Here is a 24,258-nt window from a genome sequence, read left to right as displayed (position 1 = left end):
TATATATATATATATATATATATATATACACACAAACACTAGAGGGGCTAATTTTCCAGAGAGTCCAATAACTGCTTAGTGACTATATTGGGACTTCTGAAGTTTATGAAGGATCTGGCAGGAGCCCTCAGTTTTGCGAGCTGTGGGCCGGTGTGGGTACTGCTGTGTGTCCACTCACAGCCTGGGTGTATGGGGAGAGAGTCAGAGAGTCGCTGTGCACACTGTCTATAAATTAATGTTTTATTTTTTGGGATCCAGATTGGAGAATCCAGTAAATAACCACTACCAGCATCAGTGTTGCCTCACTCTGTTCTTTCCCTGTCACTGCCACCCGTGGACTGCAGAACACAACGCAGAGGTCACGTTAACGGTCGCGTGTTGTCCAGGTGAACCGAATAGACTGCACAGACACGTGCATTGAGGGACAAGTGATCAAAAAGCAATTACAGCCCCTAATTTAACACCAAATGACATGAAAAAGCACAATCAAACTATTAAAACAACATCTAAAGACTCCACTGTACAATCCTAGTGGTTCTAATGGCTTACCATCAGCATGTATACTCACTGTAATTGTAAAGCAACACAGTGCACCTACATGGTAAGTGAAGCTGACCCAGTGGACATTGAGTGTAGATATAAGATATTTGATTGTGCTCATATTCTTAAATAAGCTATTCTTACAGGACCACAGTTTTCATGACCTCTCCTCTCAGTACTAAGGACGTCTGTTTTTATGATAATGATGATGGCGATGATGGTGATGATGATGATGGTGGTGGTGATGATGATGATGATGAAGGTGACGATGATGATGATGGTGATGATGATGATAGTGATGATGGTGGTGGTGATGATGATGATGGTGGTGATGATGATGATGGTGACGATGATGGTGATGATGATGACGATGATGATGGTGGTGATGATGGTGATGATGATGATGGTGGTGACAATGATGATGATGGTGGTGATGATGGTGATGGTGATGATGATGATGGTGGTGGTGATGATGATGATGGTGACGACGATGATGATGATGATGGTCGTGATGATGGTGGTGTTGGTGGTGGTGATAATGATGGTGACGATGATGATGATGGTGATAATGGTGATGATGATGGTCGTGATGATGTTGGTGATGATGGTGATGATGATGGTGGTGGTGATGATGATGATGGTGAAATCCCGTTTCCTTTTCTACAGAGCGGATGTCTCGCGAGGAGTGGCTGGTCTGACGCGCTTGTAATGTTTTGAGAGGAGCGTGCTGGAGACGCGCGCTGTGTCTCGAGCTAAGAACCGTTTAGTTCGCTTATCAAAGGGAAACAAACGGAAAGCTGTTAAAACCGCTACGAACCGCTGAGGATATTTAAGGTGCTGGTTTCGCGCTCCAGCTACCGTGCAGGGACTCTTTGGGGGCGTCAGGACGGACCGGTCAGTCATTTCATTCTGGAAGGCACATTGTACTTTGAAGTACGGCGAGCCGCAGCAGTGAAACCCGGGCTGAACGCGCTGAAACACTCGTTTACGCCTGACGGGTTCGCGTCCGCTGAGTCCCCCTGTCTGCCTGCACCTCTAGCGGTTTGATTAGTCCGGGATGCTGCTGTGGTGAACCAGACAGCAGCCCATGAGTCTCCCACAGTTCGCTGGCTCGACCGTTGCCTGTTAAAATGATGGAAAATGGATAAGCTCACCATTATTTCTGGATGTTTGTTCCTTGCCGCCGATATTTTTGCAATTGCCAGCGTCACAAACCCAGACTGGATCAATACTGGAGAAGCAGAAGGTAAGAACCTTTTAATAAATACGCTATTTTTTAATAAGATTTCCTTAGGTTCTCACATTATTTTCACTTTACATTTCTGTATCCCACATTTATATCCACCAGCCTCATTTTGCCTCTCAGAATTAGCAATTTTGTGTCATTTTTGTTTTTTTGTGCCAGTCTACTACATTACCCAGCATGCCTATAACCGCTAGATATAGAACCAAGCTGACTGCTAGCCTAGCCACTGATGCTAATAATTTACTTGCTAACAGAACCCTTCCCCATCACCAGCCAGCAGACAAAAAAAAAAAAAAAAAAAAAAAAAAAAAATATATATATATATATATATAAATAATGGGCCACCCTCCAGTATCCACTCACAGCAGTTCTATTTTTCAAAAGTTACACTCACCTTTAAGATACATCATACAGTTTCTAAACTAAGAAGTCTCAGAGAAAGGACTAGAAAGTTCTTTTGTCCAGCGTGCCTCATTAAAATTCTTTTATATTATTTCAAAATGAAATATTGAGAGGTTTGTTTATCCTGAACTGGCTGACTAGTGGCAAGCTTTGCTTGTGAGCATTTGCGTGCTAAAACACTTTTATTTTCTAAATCCTGATGAGAATACATACGTGCCAGCCAAGGCAATTTAGGTACATATCTAATTTAATGGACCATCTTGTGTTTGTAAATAAAGCACTTTACCTCAGCTAAAGTAAATTGGTTAATGGCGAGATAGGAGGTGGTGCTTTGCTGGGAATTCTGGGAATTCTACAAGCCATTTTTATCCACTAGATTTCAAAATAGTTAAATTATAATTACTATTATATTATAATAGTTAAAACTTAAAATTGTTTTAAAGATAAGATAAGATAATCCTTTATTAGTCCCACAGCGGGGAAATTCACAGTATGTGAATTTACCGAAGCACTTAACTTGAGGAGAGCATCTAAAAGTAGGTGACCATAAAGTACTGAAGCACTTTGTTACTCTGCAGTAAGAGCTACTCTGCTCATGTCACACAGAGTCAGCTCATGCTATTTCAGGCTAGATGTTACAGGACTGGATCGCTTCATTCTTTTTTTCCTCTGATATCCAGTCCTGAATTTTCTACAGATATCAGCCCAATACCAGTGCGTCATTACTGTCATTAACCATTAAATAACCTTTAAAATTCAGTTAAGAATCTACTTTGGATTCTGTGATCAGTACAAAGTCTTCAGGTACCATTTAGCTCATCAACATTGAGAAGTCCTTCAGAAGAAGCTTGGTGCTCTCAGATGAAAAAAAAACATTTGTACCAAAAAGGTAAGAACAGTGCAGGAGGGTCTCTGTTACTCGACCAGTGGTGAACCATGACTGTTAGTGCTAGTCCTTCATTTTAAATGTCAAAACTCAATCAAAAATGTATGAGGAAGAAAAAATACTAATTTCTGCTAGCTCCCGTGTTTCTAGTAGCAGGTTAGTGCAAAGCATATGAACGTTTTTGTCCATTCTACATTATAAAATGGGCATCTGAAGCTTGTAAAGGCTTTTCCTTGTTTAGGAGAGGTATTAGCATATTGTCCCTGTCAGAACAAAACCTTGTGTCTCCAAAATGGTAACTGTACAGGGAAAGGGGAAAACTGAATGGAATTTAATATAAAGTTTTTTTCCAAGTAATACTGGACCATTTCTTTTGTTCAGTTCATCATGAAAATTGAATCTAAGGCAAAGTCTAACTGGACTTCTCAAACTAAGCAAAAAGCTGAAAAACATGGGACAGCGACTACACCGACTGGCCACTTCATTAAAACCACCTCCTTGTTTCTTCGCTTCTTTTTCCATTTATAGGTGCTCTTTGTAGTTCTACAATTACAGACTGCAGTCCAGCTGTTTCTCGGCATGCTTTGTTGGCCCCCTTTAACCTTGTTCTTCAATGGTCACAACAAACATGCATTGAGTGGTGGATCATTCTCAGAACTGACAGTTGTGTGTTGGTGTGTGTTGCGAGTGAATCAGACACAGCAGTGCTGCTGGAGTTTTGAAACACCTCAGTGTCACTGCTGGACTGAGAATCATACACCAACCAAAAATATCCAGCCAACAGACTCCTGTGGGCTGCATCCTGTAACCACTGATGAGGGACCAGAGGATACAACACAAACTGTTTAGCTACAGATGAGCTACTAACTCTGACTTTACATCTACAAGGTTAACCAACTGTGTCTAAAAGAGTGGACAGTAAGTGAGCACAGTGCTTAAAAACCCAGCAGCGCTGCAGTGCTGTGAATGATTCATCACTCACATTATCACAGGATAATTCCTGCTCTGTGGGGGTCCTGACAATCAAAGAACAGGGTGAAATATGACTAACAAAGTATGCAGAGAAACAATTGGACTACAGTCTGTAGTTATAGAAGTACATTGCACCTGTATTGTATGTGGAGCTGTTAAAATGGCTAAAATGAGTGTAGATACAAGGAGGTGTTTAAATGCGGTGGCTGTTTGGTGTCTATCTCACCTGGTGTGTGGCAGTTTTACAGTGACCTCCGCAAAGAGCCCTAGAATAGAGTTTTTAAATTTCTAACAACTGACTGGCTAGTATTTTCAGCCAGTGACGCTTCGAGGACAGAAGGCGTAGCGTGCTGTTTTTCTCCCTGATTTGGTCCTGTCCATTGTAAGTCAAAAAGTGATTAGTTGATTCCACTGGCAGTTCTTAATAACATTGTTGGCTGTTCTGACATATTTGACCTTACTTTTGAAGGCCTAACCAAAGGGGGAGCTGGCTTAGTTGTACAGGGAAAAAAAAAATTCTGACTTGGCCCTTTTTTGTTCAGCATTTCCTTTGTTTGTAAATAAAACCTAACAATAAAATAGTACTACTGTAATACTTAATAAAGAATAATATATAGAGAAGTTCATATACAAGCATTATTCTATTGAGAAAAAAAAAACCTAATCACAGGCTTGTATTTTTTAACCACAGCGCACATGATTTGTCTGTTTTGTTGTTGACGAAAAATGTTTTCCAAATCGCTGAGCAATTAAATAGCATCATAACCTTATTTGCTTTTTTGCCTGTATACCACACACAGTGGTTTTGCTGCATCTGCAGTGGCAATGAATCTATATTTTATGTGACCCTCATCATATTTGGCACTTTATCTTCTTGGTATCACTTTTATTCTTGTCTTCAGTGTTTCTTTCCCTTTGTTTGCAGCTCCACTGAGAAGTTTGCTCCAGGGAATTCCACTGACTTTTCAAAATGTCTACATAATTTAGTCTTTGGGACGTCAACAAAGTCATTTGGAGTGCTTTGTTGTTAAATGCGCTGTTCTAGAGAAAACCTACTGCCTCAGATTTCTTTACAGTGGTGGTGATAAGGACCAGGGGTTGTGATGTATACAATACACATATAGCCATTTAATGTATTATCCACAATGACCAGCAAACCTACAAACCCAGTTCCAAAAAAATTGGGATTGTATGTCCAAAGCTAATAAAAATAGAAAGCAGTACAAAAACACAACATTTAGTATTTTATTTGAACAAATTTATACTTTTGTTTGTTTTCCCTTTGTAAATAAACTGCTCAAAAAAATAAAGGGAACACTCAAATAACACATCCTAGATCTGAATGAATGAAATATTCTCATTGAAGACTTTGTTCTGTACAAAGTTGAATGTGCTGACAACAAAATCACACAAAAATCATCAATGGAAATCAAATGTATTAACCAGTGGAGGCCTGGATTTGGAGTCACACACAAAATTTAAGTGGAAAAACACACAACAGGCTGATCCAACTTTGATGTGATGGCCTTAAAACAAGTCAAAATGAGGCTCAGTGTTGTGTGTGGCCTCCACGTGCCTGTATGACCTCCCTACAACGCCTGGGCAGCTCCTGATGAGGTGGCGGATGGTCTCCTGAGGGGTCTCCTCCCAGACCTGGACTAAAGCATCCGCCAACTCCTGGACAGTCTGTGGTGCAATGGAGCGAGACCATCTGTTGGTGGACCATCTGTTGGTGGATGGAGCGAGACATGATGTCCCAGATGTGCTCAATCGGATTCAGGTCTGGGGAACGGGCGGGCCGGTCCATAGCTTCAATGCCTTCATCTTGCAGGAACTGCTGACACACTCCAGCCACATGAGGTCTAGCATTGTCCTGCATTAGGAGGAACCCAGGGCCAACCGCACCAGCATATGGTCTCACAAGGAGTCTGAGGATCTCATCTCGGTACCTAATGGCAGTCAGGCTACCTCTGGCGAGCACATGGAGGGCTGTGCGGCCCTCCAAAGAAATGCCACCCCACACCATTACTGACCCACTGCCAAACCGGTCATGCTGAAGGATGTTGCAGGCAGCAGATCGCTCTCCACGTCGTCTCCAGACTCTGTCACGTCTGTCACATGTGCTCAGTGTGAACCTGCTTTCATCTGTGAAGATCACAGGGCGCCAGTGGCGAATGTTGCACGGTGCACGGTGTAGGGCTGTGAGTACAACCCCCATCTGTGGACGTCGGGCCCTCATACCATCCTCATGGAGTCGGTTTCTAACCGTTTGTGCAGACACATGCACATTTGAGGCCTGCTGGAGGTCATTCTGCAGGGCTCTGGCAGCTCCTCCTGTTCCTCCTTGCACAAAGGCGGAGGTAGCGGTCCTGCTGCTGGGTTGGTCCCCTCCTACGGCCTCCTCCACGTCTCCGGGAGCACTGGCCTGTCTCCTGGTAGCGCCTCCAGCCTCTGGACACTACGCTGACAGACACAGCAAACCTTCTCGTCACAGCTTGCATTGATGTGCCATCCTGGATGAGCTGCACTACCTGAGTCACTTGTGTGGGTTGTAGAGTCCATCTCCTGCTACCATGAGTGTGAAAGACCACCAACATTCAAAAGTGACCAAAACATCAGCCAGAAAGCAGAAAGGTGCTGAGAAGTGGTCTGTGGTCCCACCTGCAGAACCACTCCTTTATTGAGTGTGTCTTGCTAATTGCCAGTAATTTCCACCTGTTGTCTGTTCCATTTGCACAACAGCTGTGAAATTGATTGTCCATCAGTGTTGCTTCCTAAGTGGACAGTTTGATTTCACAGAAGTTTGATTTACTTGGAGTTATATTGTGTTGTTTAAGTGTTCCCTTTATTTTTTTCAGCAGTGTATATGAAATATAGTGTTACATCTCCTTTCTTTTTAACAACACTTAATAATTGTTTGGATACTAAAGACACAAACTGACAAATTGTCCTGACAGTTGAGTCAACTTGACGGTGCTTAATAAGAACCAACGTAGAATTCTTCACAGTAATGGTCACTGAAACCAAACATCTGAAGTGTTCAGTTCCTCTAAAAAGTACAACATAGAAAGCTACTCCTTGAAGTAGTTACAGATACACTGCCTGATGTCTGAGATATTGTTTTATCATAGATTTAAGAAGTGTGGACCTAAAACAATTTTAAAAATCCAAAAAGTCCTTACTTGTGTAAATGTACGGACTGTTAAAAACGCATGAGAGCGCAAAAAGAGCGCATGAATTGCTTCTTTATAAATAAATGGGAGAGGAGGCAAAGGAAGAAGCTGTGATGATGCAGCCAATTAAGCTGGTCCTCCATTGCTGATGGGGACACTTCAACGGTCACTCTTTAAATATAATGTGGTTATATCTATTCCTGACCACCTCTGAAGTATGTTCAAGTGACCGCAGTTCACCTCTGAGAGCATTGGACCTAGTTCACAAATGTACTTGGCACTGTCCACTTATGGTCAGATCACTCCAGATGCATGTTAATTCCAGGTGTTACCTGAAAGAATGTGCTATTGAATTGGGAACAATATCATTCAAAGTAGTTTGCTTTGAAATGCAGCATTGTTGAGAAACATTAGAAAACTCAGATTTCTTTATTGTGGTAGGAGCCAGGGATTGTGATGGTTATAACTCAAATCAATGTCTCAGTCATCAGTGTGTTCATAAGAATTTCATGTAAAAATATCATGAGAGGGAGCTTTTAAAGTTACTGGCTAGGGTTTTTGAATAATGCTCAAAGCTACCGATCCATCTGGCATGCTCATCCAACACACAGCTGTTTGCTGTTTTTCCTTGAGATTAGTGCACTTCTTTAATGCAAATGTAAAATGAGCTCTGCAAACTGCTGCTTTAAACTTGAAGGTCCAACAGCAGGCACTAAATCAGACCAGTTTACAGAAAGATGATCACACAGATAAAGGAAACTTCTTTCTCTTACCTGCTACCAGAGGGGCACAAACGTAGCACTCTTTGTGGAGCCCCTTTTATTCTCTCTTTTATTAAATCAACAGGCATTTTGATTATGCTGCTGTAAAGGGTCTGTTGCCCATGCCCAGAAGAATAATAAAGACAGATTCAGATGGATGATTTCTGACTGTTCAAACAGAAGTCGCAGAGCCAAATATATTTATTGGATTTTAGTTCCACATATGAAAGTAACCCAAATTGTAATTGAAAGTATCCACTTCATTGTGTTTTATGAACAGTGTGAACACAGCCTAAAGATGTTAAAGCACAAGTCAGCAGCTGTGACTGTTTTCACATGACCCCCAATGTGTCTCAATTAAACAAAAGCTTTCTGCTTGCTTTAAATTGACATGTATTTGCCTCAAACAATGAATGAAAACACTGCTATGTTCTCACAATCTGGTTTTTGTGACATAAACATATGATTGTGAAAGGTATTATGTGTGGAAAGGAAATATGATTAGCAAGAGTCCTTTTACAAAAGTCTGTTCACGCTGCGTTCGTTTTTGCAATGCTGCCAGTATTTTGGTCTCTCCCCATTCAAAGAGATGGGAGAGACCATAATACTCAAAATAGACTGTCAAATTATAATTTTAGAAACATATTTAAAATCACTGATAAAATCTGACAAAAACCTTTTAAAGTATTTCGCTCAGTATTGCACAAAAAAATGAGTTTGCGGTTTAACGGTTGTAAACTGATCATTGACTGGTCCTCTCCATTTTGATGTCTTGGGATCAGCTCAAACAATTGCTTTTGGGTAATTATGTAATAATTCTGACTAGCCTAACCTGAACACATGCCCTAAAGTCAATCTCAAATCAAAATGTACTTTTTTTTACCTTATTTCATGTCCTTGATCATATTAAGCACAAACCATTGTGTCGTGTCATATTCAAATAAGACAAAATTCCTGTTTCTCTGTAATCTTTGATCGAAGTGCAATGACTTACACCCACCTATAAATGCCATCTGACGTTGCCTCAATGTGTTCTGGGGAAAAATTATACTAATCAATAATATCATGTTTACCCTCCCCCTCTCACCACTCTGACCACCTCTGATCACCGCACATCATCACAATGTATACATGTGTACATGCATTTTGGCACACAACCTCCCTTCTTCTTGTCCCTTTATGCTTTCCCTTATGTTTTTTGGACTCATTGTAATCACTAATGAGCTATTTGGTTTATGCTGAAAAACCTTGTTCAAGTTTGTCATACGTCTTTTTTCTATGTCCATTTCGTAATGATTACTTTTCATGCTCCAATCAAATACTAAGGAATAACATATTTACCAATTATTTCCTGTTTTTCTCAGAAATGTGTCACATGCAGGAAGAAAATTTTGTTGATTTGCAATTCACGTTGATTTTGCGGTGGGGAAAAAGCCAAAAAGTTGGCAGCTGAGCGTGGAAGTCAAAGTCTCATGCTTGTTTCCTTGAAATTTGGAAGACATTAATGGGCCTCACTCACCAATGTCCATTCACCAATACCAATATTCCTAGGCTTTTTCCTAAATTTGGTCCTGAGAAAGGTCTTAAGAAGAAAGCTACTTCAGATTTATGCCTTGTTCTTAAACTGCAGAATTGTTCGCACCTCTGTGCTCTTGAGTGTGCGTTGATTCTGTTCTTACTTAAGAACAAATCCCAAATAAAAAACTGGTACATTTCAGAATCTTCACAAAAACAGTGTAAGTGGGTTTTAAGAAGAAATTTCTTAAGAACAGTTGAATGTGGCCCAAGGATCTTCCCCACAGAGAGGGCAGTCATGGGCTGGAGGTCAGGGAACCAGCCCTGTGACCAGAAAGTCACCGGTTCGATCCCCTCGGCTGACAGTCCATGACTGAGGTGTCCTTGAGCAAGACACCTAACCCCCAACTGCTCCCTGAGGTGCCGTGTATAGGGCTGCCCACCACTCCGGGCAAGTGTGCTCACTGCCCCCTAGTGTGTGTGTTCACTAGTGTGCATGTATGTGGGTGTTTCACTGCACTGATGGGTTAAATGCAGAGGTCTAATTTCACAGTGTGCAGAACACAGAGACAAATGGTCGTAAGTTTTAGTTCTAAAATTCAAAGGAATGTAACTTCACTATTGAAACAAACTTTAGTAAGTTTTAACTTCTTATAATTCTTTATGGCTTCTGCACATTCATCATGAACTGTTAATATAATGTAAACATCAACAGGCATTCACATAGTGTAAAAATTATTTTAATTAAAAATTAACTTTTGATATGACTGTGTTTATAAGTAACACAGACTTCATGAACTAAATGTTTATGTGGACCAGATCACTGTCTGTTGTTGACGCTAACAAATTTGCATGGAAGGAACGGGACATCCTGTATACAGCCAGTAAAAAAGACATCCTGCAACAATTTCATGTTACTTATACTTTAATAAACTCATAATGTTGTGATTTAACATACTTGATGTTACACACAAACTCTCACATTAGAGTCAGTTAAATCTTGATGCACCACAGAGACTCAGAGATAATCTGTTTTTCATTAAAACAAACTAAAAACTCTTTGCTTGAAATTAAACATGGCAGTAGGCTAAAGAACAGGAAAAGATTCTCATGAAAAAGATAATGGAAAGTCTAATTTTGGGAAAGTCAGTACTACGTCCCTGTATCTGTGATTTATTGAATAACTTATACAGTTGGCCTTTCACTCAATTTAATGGCTCCCTCCTGTGTCCTTAGGGACCTAGCTCAACTATTCAAATATTCATCTCAGTCATTTTATCTTGTTAGGCTTACCAAATATGATTTTGCCTCAGCCTTTGATCCATTTCAGACAGGCAGACCAGGTTGCAATGGGATGTGTGTGTTTACAGTGAAAATGTGAATGAGAAGAAAATAACTGAGCAATGATTTGGAAATGGCTTGATTTGTCAAATAAACAATTCACGTACAGGGCGTATGGGAGGCAAATCCACCCAAAAAAGAATTTAAAATTAAAACAATAAAATATAAATGCAAACCTCTTTTTGCCATTTCTTTTTCCAAACTTCTGCACAAATGTCCTGCCAAAATTAAAAATTAAATGAAATTCCTACATTTGCAATTAAATTTTTCGCATAAGCATGAGTCATTTGTGACAAAAATACATTTAAAACAGCTATTTGTCATTTCATTTTATTGATTATTCTAGTATTTCATGGTAGTATCTACCATTTAAAAAATTTTTTTTTGGCTGAATTTGCCTATTATATTAGTATTTCTAATACTATGTTAAAACTAAGCCAATTCTTATGCATATGAACTTACAGATGTCCTAGATAAAACAGACATTTGAAGCTTGTAAAAGATTTTCTATTTTTTTTTAAACTAAAGCTTTAAACAGATATCAACATGTATCTACCTTGTATGTCATAGGGTTACACTTGCTCTTTCAGTAAAAGCCCTGGCTTATAGCTGCTGTTGCTGTTTTCCATTTCTAACAACTAACTGAAGCCTGGTTAGACTACTGCTCACATGCTCATGTGGTTACTCTACGTGGACTTCCAGAAAGCCTAGAGTGATGTTTATTCTCATGAAACTGGTCACACAGATTAAATTATGCCACTGCCTGTTGCTAATTGTGTTGGTGGTTAATCAAACACAAGACCTTCTGTCCAGCTCCTGAAGGTGTAACCAATGGGAGGACTTGCTTGTCTGCGTCTACCTGGATAAAAAATGTGATTTAGTAATTTTTCTTTTGTCATTTCAAGATTTTAAACTTTTTGTATCAAACTTAAAATTAATAACGGTAGTACTGAGAATTGCAGAGTGTAAATACAATAATCATCCTGGCTGTTATTCATCGAGTTGCCTAAAATAGTGTGGATTTACACCTTAAGTAACATACAAACAAAGTACTTTGAAACACTAAAGTGTTTGATTCATGGAATCTTTGTACAGCTTGTAAACAAAGAGATTTGGGTGCAAAAGATGAATCAGCTTCAGTGTGTGAAATCTAGCACCAACCACATTTACATATCATTTACATGAAGCACCTAGTTTATCCAGATGTTTTGGTTGGGAGCCAATAAAAAGTGGCATTCAGCGGCTCACGTGCCAAGGTTGTGCACTAGGGATGCAATGGTACAATGGGCGCACGCTTTGGTATGTATCATGCTGTTTGGGCCACAGTTGTGGCATGGTTTTGGTATCTTTATATTTAAAGGGGGAGGCCACTGCACACTGGACATGTAGTGTCACGTAGAAAAGTGCTGCCACACAATATCGGGGAAAGCTGATAAAAGCTAATTGTAAATTGTAAAAGTTAATTGTAACACCATACCCAGATAAGTTAAATTTAATAAAATGTCCAGCATCTCTTGGTATCAATTTACAACTTGGATTGTCATGTGCACAAATCATTGTTATTTTCTATTTTTATTCTTAGAAGTGGAATTATATTGATTAAACTAAGTTTTTTTTTAGGTTGTTGATAACTTTGATGAAATAAGGGCCACTGAAACTATGAAATAAAAAAGAACAAAAGTCCAAACAGGCATTTATCAGTTCTCAGAACTCATTAGTCTTCCTCTGAAGGCCTAGAAGGCCTGGAGGGCTTATCCTCTGATGTTCTGTGTAGTATAACATTATATCAAATCAAATCACATTTATTTGTATAGCGCTTTTTACAACTGATGTTGGGTTTTACAGCTGATGGGGGTTTCTACACTTCTTGTTAAAACTTTGTCTTTTCTGGAATTCTGTGAAGCTGCTTTGCGACAACATCCGTTGTAAAAAGCACTACAAATAAATTTGATTTGATTTGATGTGCTCACAAAGCAGCTTCACAGAATTCCAGTAAAGACAGAGTTTTACCATGAATGTAAAACCCCCAGGTGAGCAAGCCAGGGGCAACAGTGGCAAAGAGAACCTCCCTCAGAGCTGAGGAAGAAAACTTGGGTGGAACCGAGGCTCACCAGGGGGACCCATCCTCCTCTGGTCAGACTACCTACAGAGTTATTATACTACTAATATTAATAGCAGTAGTATTAGTAGTAGGAATAGCTAGGAGTCTATGAAAACTTCAATGTAGGGTGGGCAGCTAGTCCAAGGCAGGTGGTGGTAGCTGGGGCGTGGGCAGCTGGTCTAAAGCAGGCAGCAGGAGAGCTCAAAAGAACAGGACACAGGTTGTCACATGAAAATAACTCCTCAATAGTCTAATACATACCTTGCTGAACATGCTCAGTGGAAACAATTGTGTTTTAAGAGAGCCCTATATAACTAGGATCTACACAGTAGCATTTAACAAAATAAATAATAAATTATTCAAACATATAGAAATCTCACAGCTTTTCTCCTGTCATCCACACCGTATACCAGGTTTTGACTGAAACGACTGCTGTTTGATAACCTGGAGGAAAAGAACACATTTAACACATTTAGTGAAAGTTGATGGTGATAAAAATTCCACTATCACAGAGTTTGTGACAGTGATTCCTGGTAACACCATCCTTTTCTATCCTTCAGCTTCGTGTTCATAGACTCACTGTGCTCAGTCATCATCACTCTCATTGCCAGGGCACTCTCGCTGCCATTATTTTAAGTTCAGGTAATGATAGGAGTTATCTCTTGGGCTGCAGATCACCATGACTCCAAAGTGCAGTTTCTTTTTACAGTTCTATCAGAGGATGTTTGTTTTCAGCCGTTGCGTGCCCTCTTCGTTCTTGAAAGCCACTGGGGGTTCCTGTCATTGGCCTTCTGCCACAGGTCCCTGTTTCTGGGGTCTGTTTCCATTCTAACTTTCAGGCATGGATGTCTTTGTTGAGTCTCATGGGAGCTGGGGTAGGAAGTCTGTTTTCAGATGGGAGGTTATTAGACCTCAGCCATGTGAAGCCTTCTAGTCACTTTGCCCCTATGTTGGGGATTTGTTAAGAATTGTTCACTCTCTTGTGTGTGTTTCAAGTAAGTGTGAGTCACATGACAGCCAAATTAAAACTCCAAAGTAACAGCAGGAATTGTCTGGCCTACTCTGATAAAAGAAAAACACCTACAACTCCATGCTCAAAGGGTAACATAAGTGGAATAATAGAAAAATGTAGCAAAAATGTGATCTGCTATATTATAGTGTGTTCTTTTAATTGTTTATCTGGTAGATGGAAGTTATGTATGTCTTTTCACCAGGTTATCGCTGAGGTTTTGGGCTTGTGTTGGATTTAAAGGGGCACTCCGGCCAAAATTAAAATTTTAACCATCGTTACATCTTTGTTTTTTTTCTTCTTGCTAATGATCATTGCTAGCTTGTTTAGGTAGCTACCTAGCTATTATTTCTACATGTTATTGGTATCTTGACTAATGCTTGTGCTGGCCCAGCTAATTACTTAATACGGTTGTTTAAACAATAGATGTGCCTCAAAATGAAGAGCAAATTTTGTTTGAGATCTTGTTTAGCAGGGTGTGATCCCTTCTGGGAACATGGGAAACTTTGTTCTATATATGGAACATACACTTATTAGGACAGGACCAAAGAGAGTGAAATTTTAAAACCAATCCAATGTTTTATGATGGTGGAGCTTATAGTAGGGGCTGATGGTGCACTCATCATCATTCGACAGCAAGTCTGAAGTTAGCACCTGGATGTAATGCAAGTTGAACCTGACTCGGTCATGCAGGTATCTACTGTACAACATCCGGAGGATCTGACCCTTCCTCACCCGAGAGGCCACCCAGGTGCTAGTGCAGTCTCTGGTCATCTCAAGGCTTGACTACTGCAACTCACTCTTGGCTGGTCTTCCCATGCAGACCATCAAGGCTCTGGAACTCATCCAGAATGCGGCAGCACGACTCGTCTTCAATCTGCTCAAGTTTAGCCACGTCTGGCTTCCTGTAGCTGCGCGCATCAGCCTACAAAGCCAAAAATGGACCAGCCCCTACCGACTTGATGGCAATGGTGAAATCTCGAACTGTACCACGAGCCCTTCGAGCTTCGAGTACAGCTCGGCTTGACCCGCCATCCTTCAAGGCGCGTGGAAGACGAGGGTCGAGAATGTTCTCTGTACTGGCACCCAGGTGGTGGAATGAACTCCCACTCGCTGTCCGAACAGCAGAGTCTCTTGCTGTCTTCAAACGCAGACTGAAGACTCATCTCTTTACACAGCACTTAAATGAGCATTGACCTATAAGCTGCACTTATTTTATTGTACTGCACTCTGTATTGTAGTTTATTGTATTGTATCTTATTGTTATTGTATTGCATTGAATGGCACAGAGTTCTGCGTTCAACTCTGGTTCTTTTTCTCTTGGTGTCTGCAGTGACATATTTGTTTCTAGCAGTATCTGAGCTCAGGACCGTCTTTTTCTCTAAGCTATTGGTAACTAGCAGAGATACTTTCTCTAGATTGACTTCTTGTAAGTCGTTCTGGTTAAGAGCGTCAGCTAAATGCTGTAAATGTAAATGTAAGTTAGCATGCCTGAGAAGTTCCCACCAAAAACATTAAGTAGATGTACATGTAGTGCATGGAAAACGCATTACATGCAGTAAAATCATTACCACTTGTGAGGGAAAAACAGTTCTGTTAGCTAACGGTAAAGGTTTTTCCTAGCTAGCTTGTTTTCAAATCAAATCACGTTTATTTTCACATCACATTTACACAGGTTGCAAGTGAGTGAAAAACTGAGGTGTGTAGCCCCCTTATGTCCCCTGTCTGTGGGCAGGAAATGACTGGAACCTCCAATGATTGCTGGGACGACTGGGGCTGAACCTGATCTGACTGCGGTTATGGTAAGGGTTGATTTAGCGGTGACTGACTCTGTATAACCAGAGCCTGCTTCTTCTTCTTTTTATCCACCAGTTGTATTTGATTGTTTTTTGAGGGGCTCATGGTCTTTCTGGTCATGTTCCTTTATCCTTTATAGCTCCACTTGATGGGCTATGTGATCCGTATAAACACCCTTTGCCATGCTTCCAAGACCAACCACCTCTGTCAGTTTGTTCCTCACTGGTAGGGGCAACCCCTTTTGTAGTTTGGCTTGCAAAATTGACTGCTCTGTTTAATTCAAGTCCGGGTCATTTCCTGTGACATTTCTCCACACTTGATGGGTTCTCGATGCATAAGCCCTCTGGTTTTCTTCCTGTCCCAGTGGCTCAATAAGAATATTATCAGAATGTACATTTGTCGGAAATGTATCTCTCAGGTCTCTCCACACTCAACCTCTATTTGCAGAAAACAGCTCTGGATCATTCACAGCTGTCCCCGCATATCGATTAAGTCCAGCTTTTGTGCAATGCATATTTCATGTCTGATGTTTGGGAGCCTTCTTTCCGCAACTCTTTTTTCTGTTTCTGCAGCTCCTCTAATTGGTTCTCCAGTACTTTTCGGCTTTCTGATCTGATAGATTTATCCAAATATGAATGGCATTGGTCTATATTTCTTTCGACCTCTCTTAAACCCCTACGTCTGTCTTCTTCTATTCTAGTACTGGATGTCGCAGGAAAAACCCTCTGGAAGACAAAAGACCTTTTATTCTCTGAATCTTCAACACTATCTCCATTCTCACTTCCAGTAGAGCCATCATCTCCTAAATCCTCTTTCCTCCATGTATTATCACCTCTCTGTTCCACTCTAATCAGTATTCTCCTGACTGCAGGGTCACCACCCATGATCCCCTCCAGATCACTTAGATCACCATCATCTCCAAATTCCATCCTCCTAATCCTCAGTTCACCCTTAGATTCTAGACCTGCCGTTTTCTTCTTACTTTTGGAACTTGGATACATCTTTACAGTTGTTTTCACTTGTCCCGTTTCTGTTGTTTGGTCATCCTCATCTCTAATATTATAGTTACACTCAGGACTGAACACTGGGTGCTGGGGATAGATTTCCTTAAACTTCACCTTCTTCTCATAAGGTGGGGTCTCTTTACAGGGTCTGCATGTAATTATTTATGAAATTTCAGTTCATTTTTTGACATTGTGATGGCTCCCTTATTGTAAATTAAGACTAATTACTAAGACTAAAACCACTAAAACTTGTAAGCCACTATTGAACCACAGTCAGCAAAAAAATGAAATAAATGTGTCAACTTCAAAGGAATCAAAGACTAATTAATGTAATAGCAATGTGCAACACTAAGTCCACCTATAATATTGACCAAACACACAATGAAACTATTAATTTGTAAATAGATTTTCCCCAAATAACCTGCAAAGGAAAGTAAAGCTCAAAAAAATACACATGCTCCCCCAAGGGACGAACCATCACCAAATGCATTCCTATTCGCAGCAAAACAATCACCTATTTATCATCCAGTACTCACACCCATTCACCTCAAATTGTCAAATAGTCTCAATATCGAGTCCCCAATGCAGCTCAGATCAGAATAAACCATGCACAGACTTTCAACAGAGTTTAAACCAAATAATTATATTCCATCAATTACGTAAATGCATTAACTGGTCAGTCTGTTGCCAAGCCTCTCTTTTAAATGACTACAACTTGTGGTAGTATCCTATATACACACAAACAAATGGATATACTCTATTAACCCCAAATTGAGAAATTTTCTTCTAATAGCCTATAAGTGAAAGCATACTAAATGTGCATCAACAATAATGACTATGAATAAGTTTACATACATATATTTAGAATGCAGATATTTGTTAAAGCGTTTGTGGATAATCTGTACTGGCCTTGATCAAACTGGATTTCAGGAGCTGCACACGCTGACGTCAGTGTGACGCACCGGCCAGCTGCCCTCTTGTCTGCCCCTCCTTCTTCTCCTTCTCCCCCTCAACTCTTACCATAGGTGGATCAGTGAAGAAAACAGACAACAAGCAATTCAGTATGATTTGTCTCAAGTCATTTTTATCTGCAGCCAATGTTTTCCTCCTTTACACACCAAGTTATAATTTCATATATCATTGATATAGAAATTTTAGTTTATTTCCCTTTAATATCATCTTAAACCTACTGATAGTATATTATTACCCACCTATATTTCCTAGTACTCTTTTTTTTTTTTCCATTTCTCTTCTTCTATCTTACTTAAGTTTTGCTTTACCCAGGCATATGTATACAAAATATCCTCACTGATCTCTCCACTTCTCTTATAAATGTCCTTCTTAGGGGCTCATACATTTTAACTAGAACACATCCCCTCGAACAAGGCTCATATAGTTGGTGAAAGTCCCCTTCATTTGGCTGCTTTTATGGTCTTACGGAGAGCATAGCTGGCTTTTTTATACTCATCCGTGTTTCCTGATTTCAAAGCAGCAGTATGCGCATTCAGGGCAGCATGGACCTCACAGTAGAGCCATGGCTCAGTGAGCCCTGAAATCTCTCTACACAGCCAGTCGAGCTGCTCAAGATGATTCGATATTCAATGTCTGGGGAGCAGAAAGACTTAATGAAGTGTACGTTCCTCTGATCACACCAAGCATTGTTGATCATAAAACATGCACCTCGCCCTTTGCTCTTCCCGGAGAGGTCCTTTGTTCTGTCCGTGTGGTGCACAGAGAAGCCCGCGGGCTCAATGGCCTCGTTGGGAATCTCTGCTGATAGCCAGATCTCTGTGAGGCAGATTATACAGCAGTCCCATGTTTCTCACTGGAAAGAAATTCATATCCTGAGTTTGCTGATTTTATTGTCCAGGGACGGCACGTTTGCCAGTAGTATGCTGGGGAGTGGAGGCGATTAGCATGCTGTCTCAGCCTGATCAGAACGCTGGCTCTCCTGCCTCTTTTCCGGCATCTGCGGCATTTCAGGTCCGCCCAGATGAATGGGGCTCTTTGAGGTTTCCAAACAATGGATCTGTGCTCAGGAACTCAAAGTCCGGTTTTCGGTGAGTGATCGTCGATCTGATTTTCTGTCGTAAACAAACGTGCTGGCAATATTTAGTGCAAAAGTAGCTACAAATAAGACAAAATTAACAAAAAATGAACAGAAGTTAAGGGAGCTCACAAGACGGCAGCCATGCTCGGTGCCATCTTGATTACTTTTTTTTTTTTTTTTTTTGGTTTTGCTTGTGTGGTCAGCTGTACACAGCTCTGTACACTATTTGCTCACGCAGTTGTTCACAAAGTGGTGAACCTCGCCCCGTCCTTGCTTGTGAGCCTTTCATGGACGCTCCTTTTATACCCAATCATGACACTCACCTGTTTCCAATTAACCTGTTCACCTATGGAATGTTCCAAACAGGTGTTTTTTGAGCATTCCTCAACTTTCCCAGTCTTTTGTTGCCCCTGTCCCAACTTCTTTGGAACATGTTGCAGGCATCAAATTCAAAATGAGTGAATATTTGCAAAAAACAATAAAGTTTATCCGTTTGAACATTAAATATCTCGTCTTTGTAGTGTATTCAATTTAATTTAGGTTGAAAAGTATTGGCAAATCATCATATTCTGTTTTTATTTATGTTTTACACAACGTCCCAACTTCATTGGAATTGGGGTTTTACTTTTTGTGCTATGCAAGAAGGATTGTGGGTAGTCGAAGGTCTTGATGGATACTCTATTTGAGTCCTTTGAATTCTCATTAACGAATGATGCACTTCCTGGTCACATCTGATAGATTCTCAGGATTGGACATCCTTCAGTAAGGTAGCAGGATGAGAAATGTAGCCTACTTCGGCTGTATCTTTAGCTTTGACACTTGTCTTGTCTTTCCATGGCCATGATTAAGTCATGATGTCCATTAACCCAGAACCCATGAGGACAGTGGAGAAGGAGGCATGTCAAAAACACTTTGCTGTTGATCTTTAAAGAAATACTCTAAAATTGTAAGGGCATGGTGGGAGGGACACTGCAGTTATCTATGGGTTTGGAGGTGGGCTGTGAGGGAAACCGGGTGGGATGAGCTGCTATGTGTCTAAAGTTAACGTACGTTCGCTACCAGAAAATATGGAGAGTTTCTCTATTACCATCCCCATCTTTGATGAGGGAAGGTGTTTCTGATCAGACAGTGTCTCTTGAGCCTTGACAGTATGAGCCACTGACTCAAGCCACAAAGAATTAACGTAGCGCTAGAAAATTATTAGCAGCGAGTAATGAATGGTGGAACATTCAATAAAACCGCAACAGTTCGCTTCTAAATATAAGTTCAGCAAGTCCATATTCAATATAACCAGAGTCCTAATTTCTTAGATGCACTGAATTCTGAATGAATAAAGTGGATTTCTTTGAACACAATGTTTTAGTTTCATTCAGTTTGACCTCAAGATCGCAGCCTGCATCATTGGTCAGACAATGCCAAAGCCCTTGCTGCAGTGACCCTAAACCCTTACATTCTGCAAACTGCTCGTGGCACTTACCGGTGTTGCATCTGATTCAGTTCACACTCAAATTCATGTTCCCCTTCATAAATCAAAGCCTTGGCCATACACAATCACTGAACAGAAATCAACTGCAAGCAGCACTGGAACTACGGAAAGCGGGAAAAAAGTTTGAGAACGGCGACATGGTAGGTAACAATGGGCGAAATGTTGGCACAGTAGGTATAAATGGCCATTTAATGTAAACTTTTCCTGAACTGTTTCGCTTTTAAGTAGTTCTAGTGTTGCTTGCTGTTTATTTCTTTTCAGTGAGTATGTGTGAAAATGTGAATCTGACAGCATTATGGTGATTCGCAAGAATTCTCACTTAATCAGTCCAACATCTTTATTACAAACCAAGCTTGGACTAATTGGGTTGTTTACAGTTGGTACAGACAGCTGGCATATCGCAGCCTTGTGAGGTGGTGCTGGGGGTATTTAGCTCAGTGCGTAAGTGTGGTTATCTCCTCTGTCTAGGCTCCTACGTTTTCATATTTTTGATTGCGGTATGAGTAGGGCATCATCAGTTTGACTGATATGCATACTGTGATGTGTCTTTGTACTTGCTGCTTTGATGTTCTTTGAATGCAGGTGCTTTGATGATGGGTCTTGTTCGGCAGTGCCAGACTATTCATGGACGGGAAAAGATATGTATGCCTCCACAACTTCCCCCGGAATGGGCCTCCACACTCTTCTTTATCATCATGGGCATCATTTCGCTCTCCATCACCTGTGCTCTGCTCGTGCTGTCACGCTGGCATCAGGAAACAACAAAGTATGCTCGCTGGATTGCTTTCACAGGAAGTAGGTAGCACTTGTGGAATAGTTTGACGCGAAGTGTCAAAAAAAATCAGTACTGTTTCTAACCATCATTTCTCTTCATCTGTTACAGTGGTCTTCTTTTGCATGGCTGCCCTCATATTTCCAACTGGATTTTACATCAATGAAGTTGGAGGACAACCTTATAAGTTACCCAACAACACAGTTGTGGGATCATCATATGTACTTTTTGTTTTAGCAATATTTTTCACAATTGTTGGACTCTTGTTTGCTGGAAAAGTTTGTCTGCCTGGCTGATAAATCTCAGTCACTGATGGGCTTGTTTCAAAATCTGTTTTTTTTTTTTTCAGTGACAAGATGGTGTTCTTAGAAGGACCAATTTACCCCAAGAAGATAAAGAAGCAAAAAGCATACATAATCTTATCCAAACTGATGAGACTTGTTGAGGATAACACTGTCTGCCCACTTGAGAACTAAATAGCTTTTAGTTTTTTTTAGCTTATAAATTTGCATTACGCGTTGAGAACAGAGTGACTACCTTCAGATGATGCTCATGTTGAGAGAAGAGCTGGTTTGAGAGATTAAAAGATGCCCTCAGTGGTAATATTATGACAGGGTTGGTATAATTTAAGCACAGTCTTAAATATAAATGGTTCTTTGTACAATGCAATGCACTCCTACACTCTTAAAAAAAGGCTTCCCAATAGTACCAAAAGCTTTAGGGTTCTTTTAAACAACCATATAAATACACCATACACATCAGGATTTCAACATAGACAAGAGCCATTTAACTATGCAAAGAACCATTTATGCAATTAAACGGTTCTTTGAATATTTGCGATTCTACATGTAACTCTTGCCTTAACTGAAGAGCCGTTGAAGAATTGTTTAAGTAACACAAAGGGTTTTATATAGTCTTAAAAAGGTTCTATGACAAACAATTGTAGAACAGTTCTGTGTATTATAACCCCATTTCCTAAAAAGTTGGGATGCTGTGCAAAATGTAAATAAAAACAAATGCAGTGATGTGCATTCAATTTAAACTGAGAAATGTTATTGTTTTTAAAAAAGATATGCCCATTTTGAAATTGATGCTAACAACACATTCCAAAACAGTTGGGACAGGGGCAGCAAAAGGCTGGTAAAGTTGTGCAATGCTAGAAAAAACACCTGGTGTTTGATTGACAACTTGTCAGTAACATGATTGCCACTGAAAGACACAGCCTCTCTGAGATGCTTTTTTTAATACTCAAAGATGAGGAGGGGTTCACCACTGTAAAAAAAACTGCACGAGCAACAGTGCAACAATTCAAGAAATGGGTTTCTCAATGTAAAATAGCAAAGAACTTTTGCTTCATCTATGATGCATAATTTCATTAGAGGATTCAGAGAATCTGGAGAAATCTCTGTATGCAAGGGACAAGGCCAAAAACCAGTATTTGCTGGCCATAAACTTTGGGTCCTCAGCTGGCACTGCATTAAAAACAGACATTCTGTAGTGGAAATTACAGCATGGACACTTCTGAAAGCCACTGTCTTTGAAAACATTTCATCGCTGCATCCACAAATGCAAGTTAAAACTCTAAAATGCAAAGAGTAACAAACCAAATATAAACAAGATACAGGAATGCTGCCTCCTTCTCTGGGCTCAAGCTCATTTGAAATGGACTGAGGTGAAGTGGAAAAGTGCCCTGTGGTCCGACAAATCAACATTTGAAATTCTTTTTAAAAATCATGGACACAATGTCCTCCAGGCTAAAGACCACTTGGCTTGTTATCAGTTCAAAAGCCGGTATTCATGATGGTTTAGGGGTGCATTAGTGCACGTCTGTGAAAGCACCATTAATGCTGAATAATATATATATAGTATATTATTCAATTATATATAATTATATAATATATATATATATATATATATATATATATATATATATATATATATATATATACACTGCTGAAAAAAATAAAGGGAACACTTAAACAACACAATATAACTCCAAGTAAATCAAACTTCTGTGAAATCAAACTGTCCACTTAGGAAGCAACACTGATGGACAATCAATTTCACAGCTGTTGTGCAAATGGAACAGACAACAGGTGGAAATTACTGGCAATTAGCAAGACACACTCAATAAAGGAGTGGTTTTGCAGGTGGGACCACAGACCACTTCTCAGCACCTTTCTGCTTTCTGGCTGATGTTTTGGTCACTTTTGAATGTTGGTGGTCTTTCACACTCGTGGTAGCAGGAGATGGACTCTACAACCCACACAAGTGACTCAGGTAGTGCAGCTCATCCAGGATGGCACATCAATGTGGTAGCATCATGGTCTGGAGCTGCATGAGTGCTACCGGCACTGGGGAGCTGCGGTTCATTGAGGGAAACATGAATTCCACCCTGTACTGTGACGTTCTGAAGCAGAGCCCGATCCCCTCCCTTCAGAAACTGCACCGCATGGTAGTTTTCCAACTTGATAATGACCCCACACACACCTCCAAGATGACAACTGCCCTGCTGAAGGTAAAGGTTATGGACTGGTCCAATATGGTCAAAGCAGTGCTAGATAATAATGGTGGTCACACAAAATATTGACATTTTGAGCACAATGTGTACTGTTCACTGTGAGGTGTACTGACTTGTGTTGCCAGCTATTTAGACATTAATGTCTGTGTGTCGTGTTATTTTCAGAGGACAGTAAATCTATACTGTTATACAAGCTGTACACTGACTAGGTTTTATCCAAGTTTCATTTCTATAGTGTTGTCCCATGAAAAGATCTAATAAAATATTTGCAGAGATGTGAGGGGATACTGTACATGTTTGGCAACATATGCTGCTATACAGACTTTTTTTTTCAGGGAAGGGCTTGATTATTTCAGCAAGACAATGTCAAACCACATTTTGCATATATTATAACAGCATTGCTCCATATTAAGAGTCTGGGTGCTAGACTGACCTGCCTGCGGTCCAGACCTGACACCCATTAAAAACATTTGGCACATTATGAAATGAAAAACATGACAAGACAGACCCCGAACTGATGAGCAGCTGAAATCCTAGATCAAACAAAGGGAAAACATCTCACTTTCAAAACTACAGCAGTTGGTCTCCTCTGTTCCCAAACGCCTACAGTGTGTTGTTAAAAGAAGAGGTGATGAAACTCAGTGGTAAACATGCCACTGTCTCAACTTTTTTGGAATCTGTT

At 40.3% G+C, this 24,258-nt stretch overlaps 1 protein-coding gene across 3 annotated transcripts; it reads left to right on the top strand.

Annotated features, from left to right (window-relative positions):
* Positions 1-1,165: 1,165 nt before the first annotated feature.
* Positions 1,166-22,091, top strand: mosmob (modulator of smoothened b). 3 transcript variants are annotated; one of them, XM_017684243.2, is made up of 4 exons: positions 1,166-1,786; positions 20,866-21,078; positions 21,167-21,276; positions 21,405-22,091. In XM_017684243.2, the coding sequence occupies exons 1-4, from the start codon at positions 1,681-1,683 to the stop codon at positions 21,405-21,407; spliced, it is 432 nt and encodes a 143-aa protein (XP_017539732.1). In that variant the 5' UTR covers positions 1,166-1,680; the 3' UTR covers positions 21,408-22,091. The 3 variants fall into 3 exon arrangements, with proteins under 3 accessions (XP_017539732.1, XP_017539731.1, XP_037399783.1); XM_017684242.2 differs by having other exon boundaries at positions 21,167-22,091; XM_037543886.1 differs by lacking the exon at positions 1,166-1,786 and adding an exon at positions 18,465-18,807 and having other exon boundaries at positions 21,167-22,091.
* Positions 22,092-24,258: the final 2,167 nt, after the last annotated feature.

The sequence above is a fragment of the Pygocentrus nattereri genome, chromosome 13, assembly GCF_015220715.1.
Source record: "Pygocentrus nattereri isolate fPygNat1 chromosome 13, fPygNat1.pri, whole genome shotgun sequence".
NCBI classification, from domain to species: Eukaryota; Metazoa; Chordata; class Actinopteri; order Characiformes; family Serrasalmidae; genus Pygocentrus; species Pygocentrus nattereri.
This window is presented reverse-complemented; position numbering and strand designations above follow the sequence as displayed.

Excerpts from the sequence above, each read along its gene's own strand:
- mosmob (XM_017684242.2), top strand. The coding sequence starts at position 1,681 with ATGGATAAGCTCACCATTATTTCTGGATGTTTGTTCCTTGCCGCCGAT. Across the intron at positions 1,787-20,865 it reads CAATACTGGAGAAGCAGAAG|GTGCTTTGATGATGGGTCTT; the intron begins GTAAGAACCTTT and ends CTTTGAATGCAG. Across the intron at positions 21,079-21,166 it reads CTGGATTGCTTTCACAGGAA|TGGTCTTCTTTTGCATGGCT; the intron begins GTAGGTAGCACT and ends CATCTGTTACAG.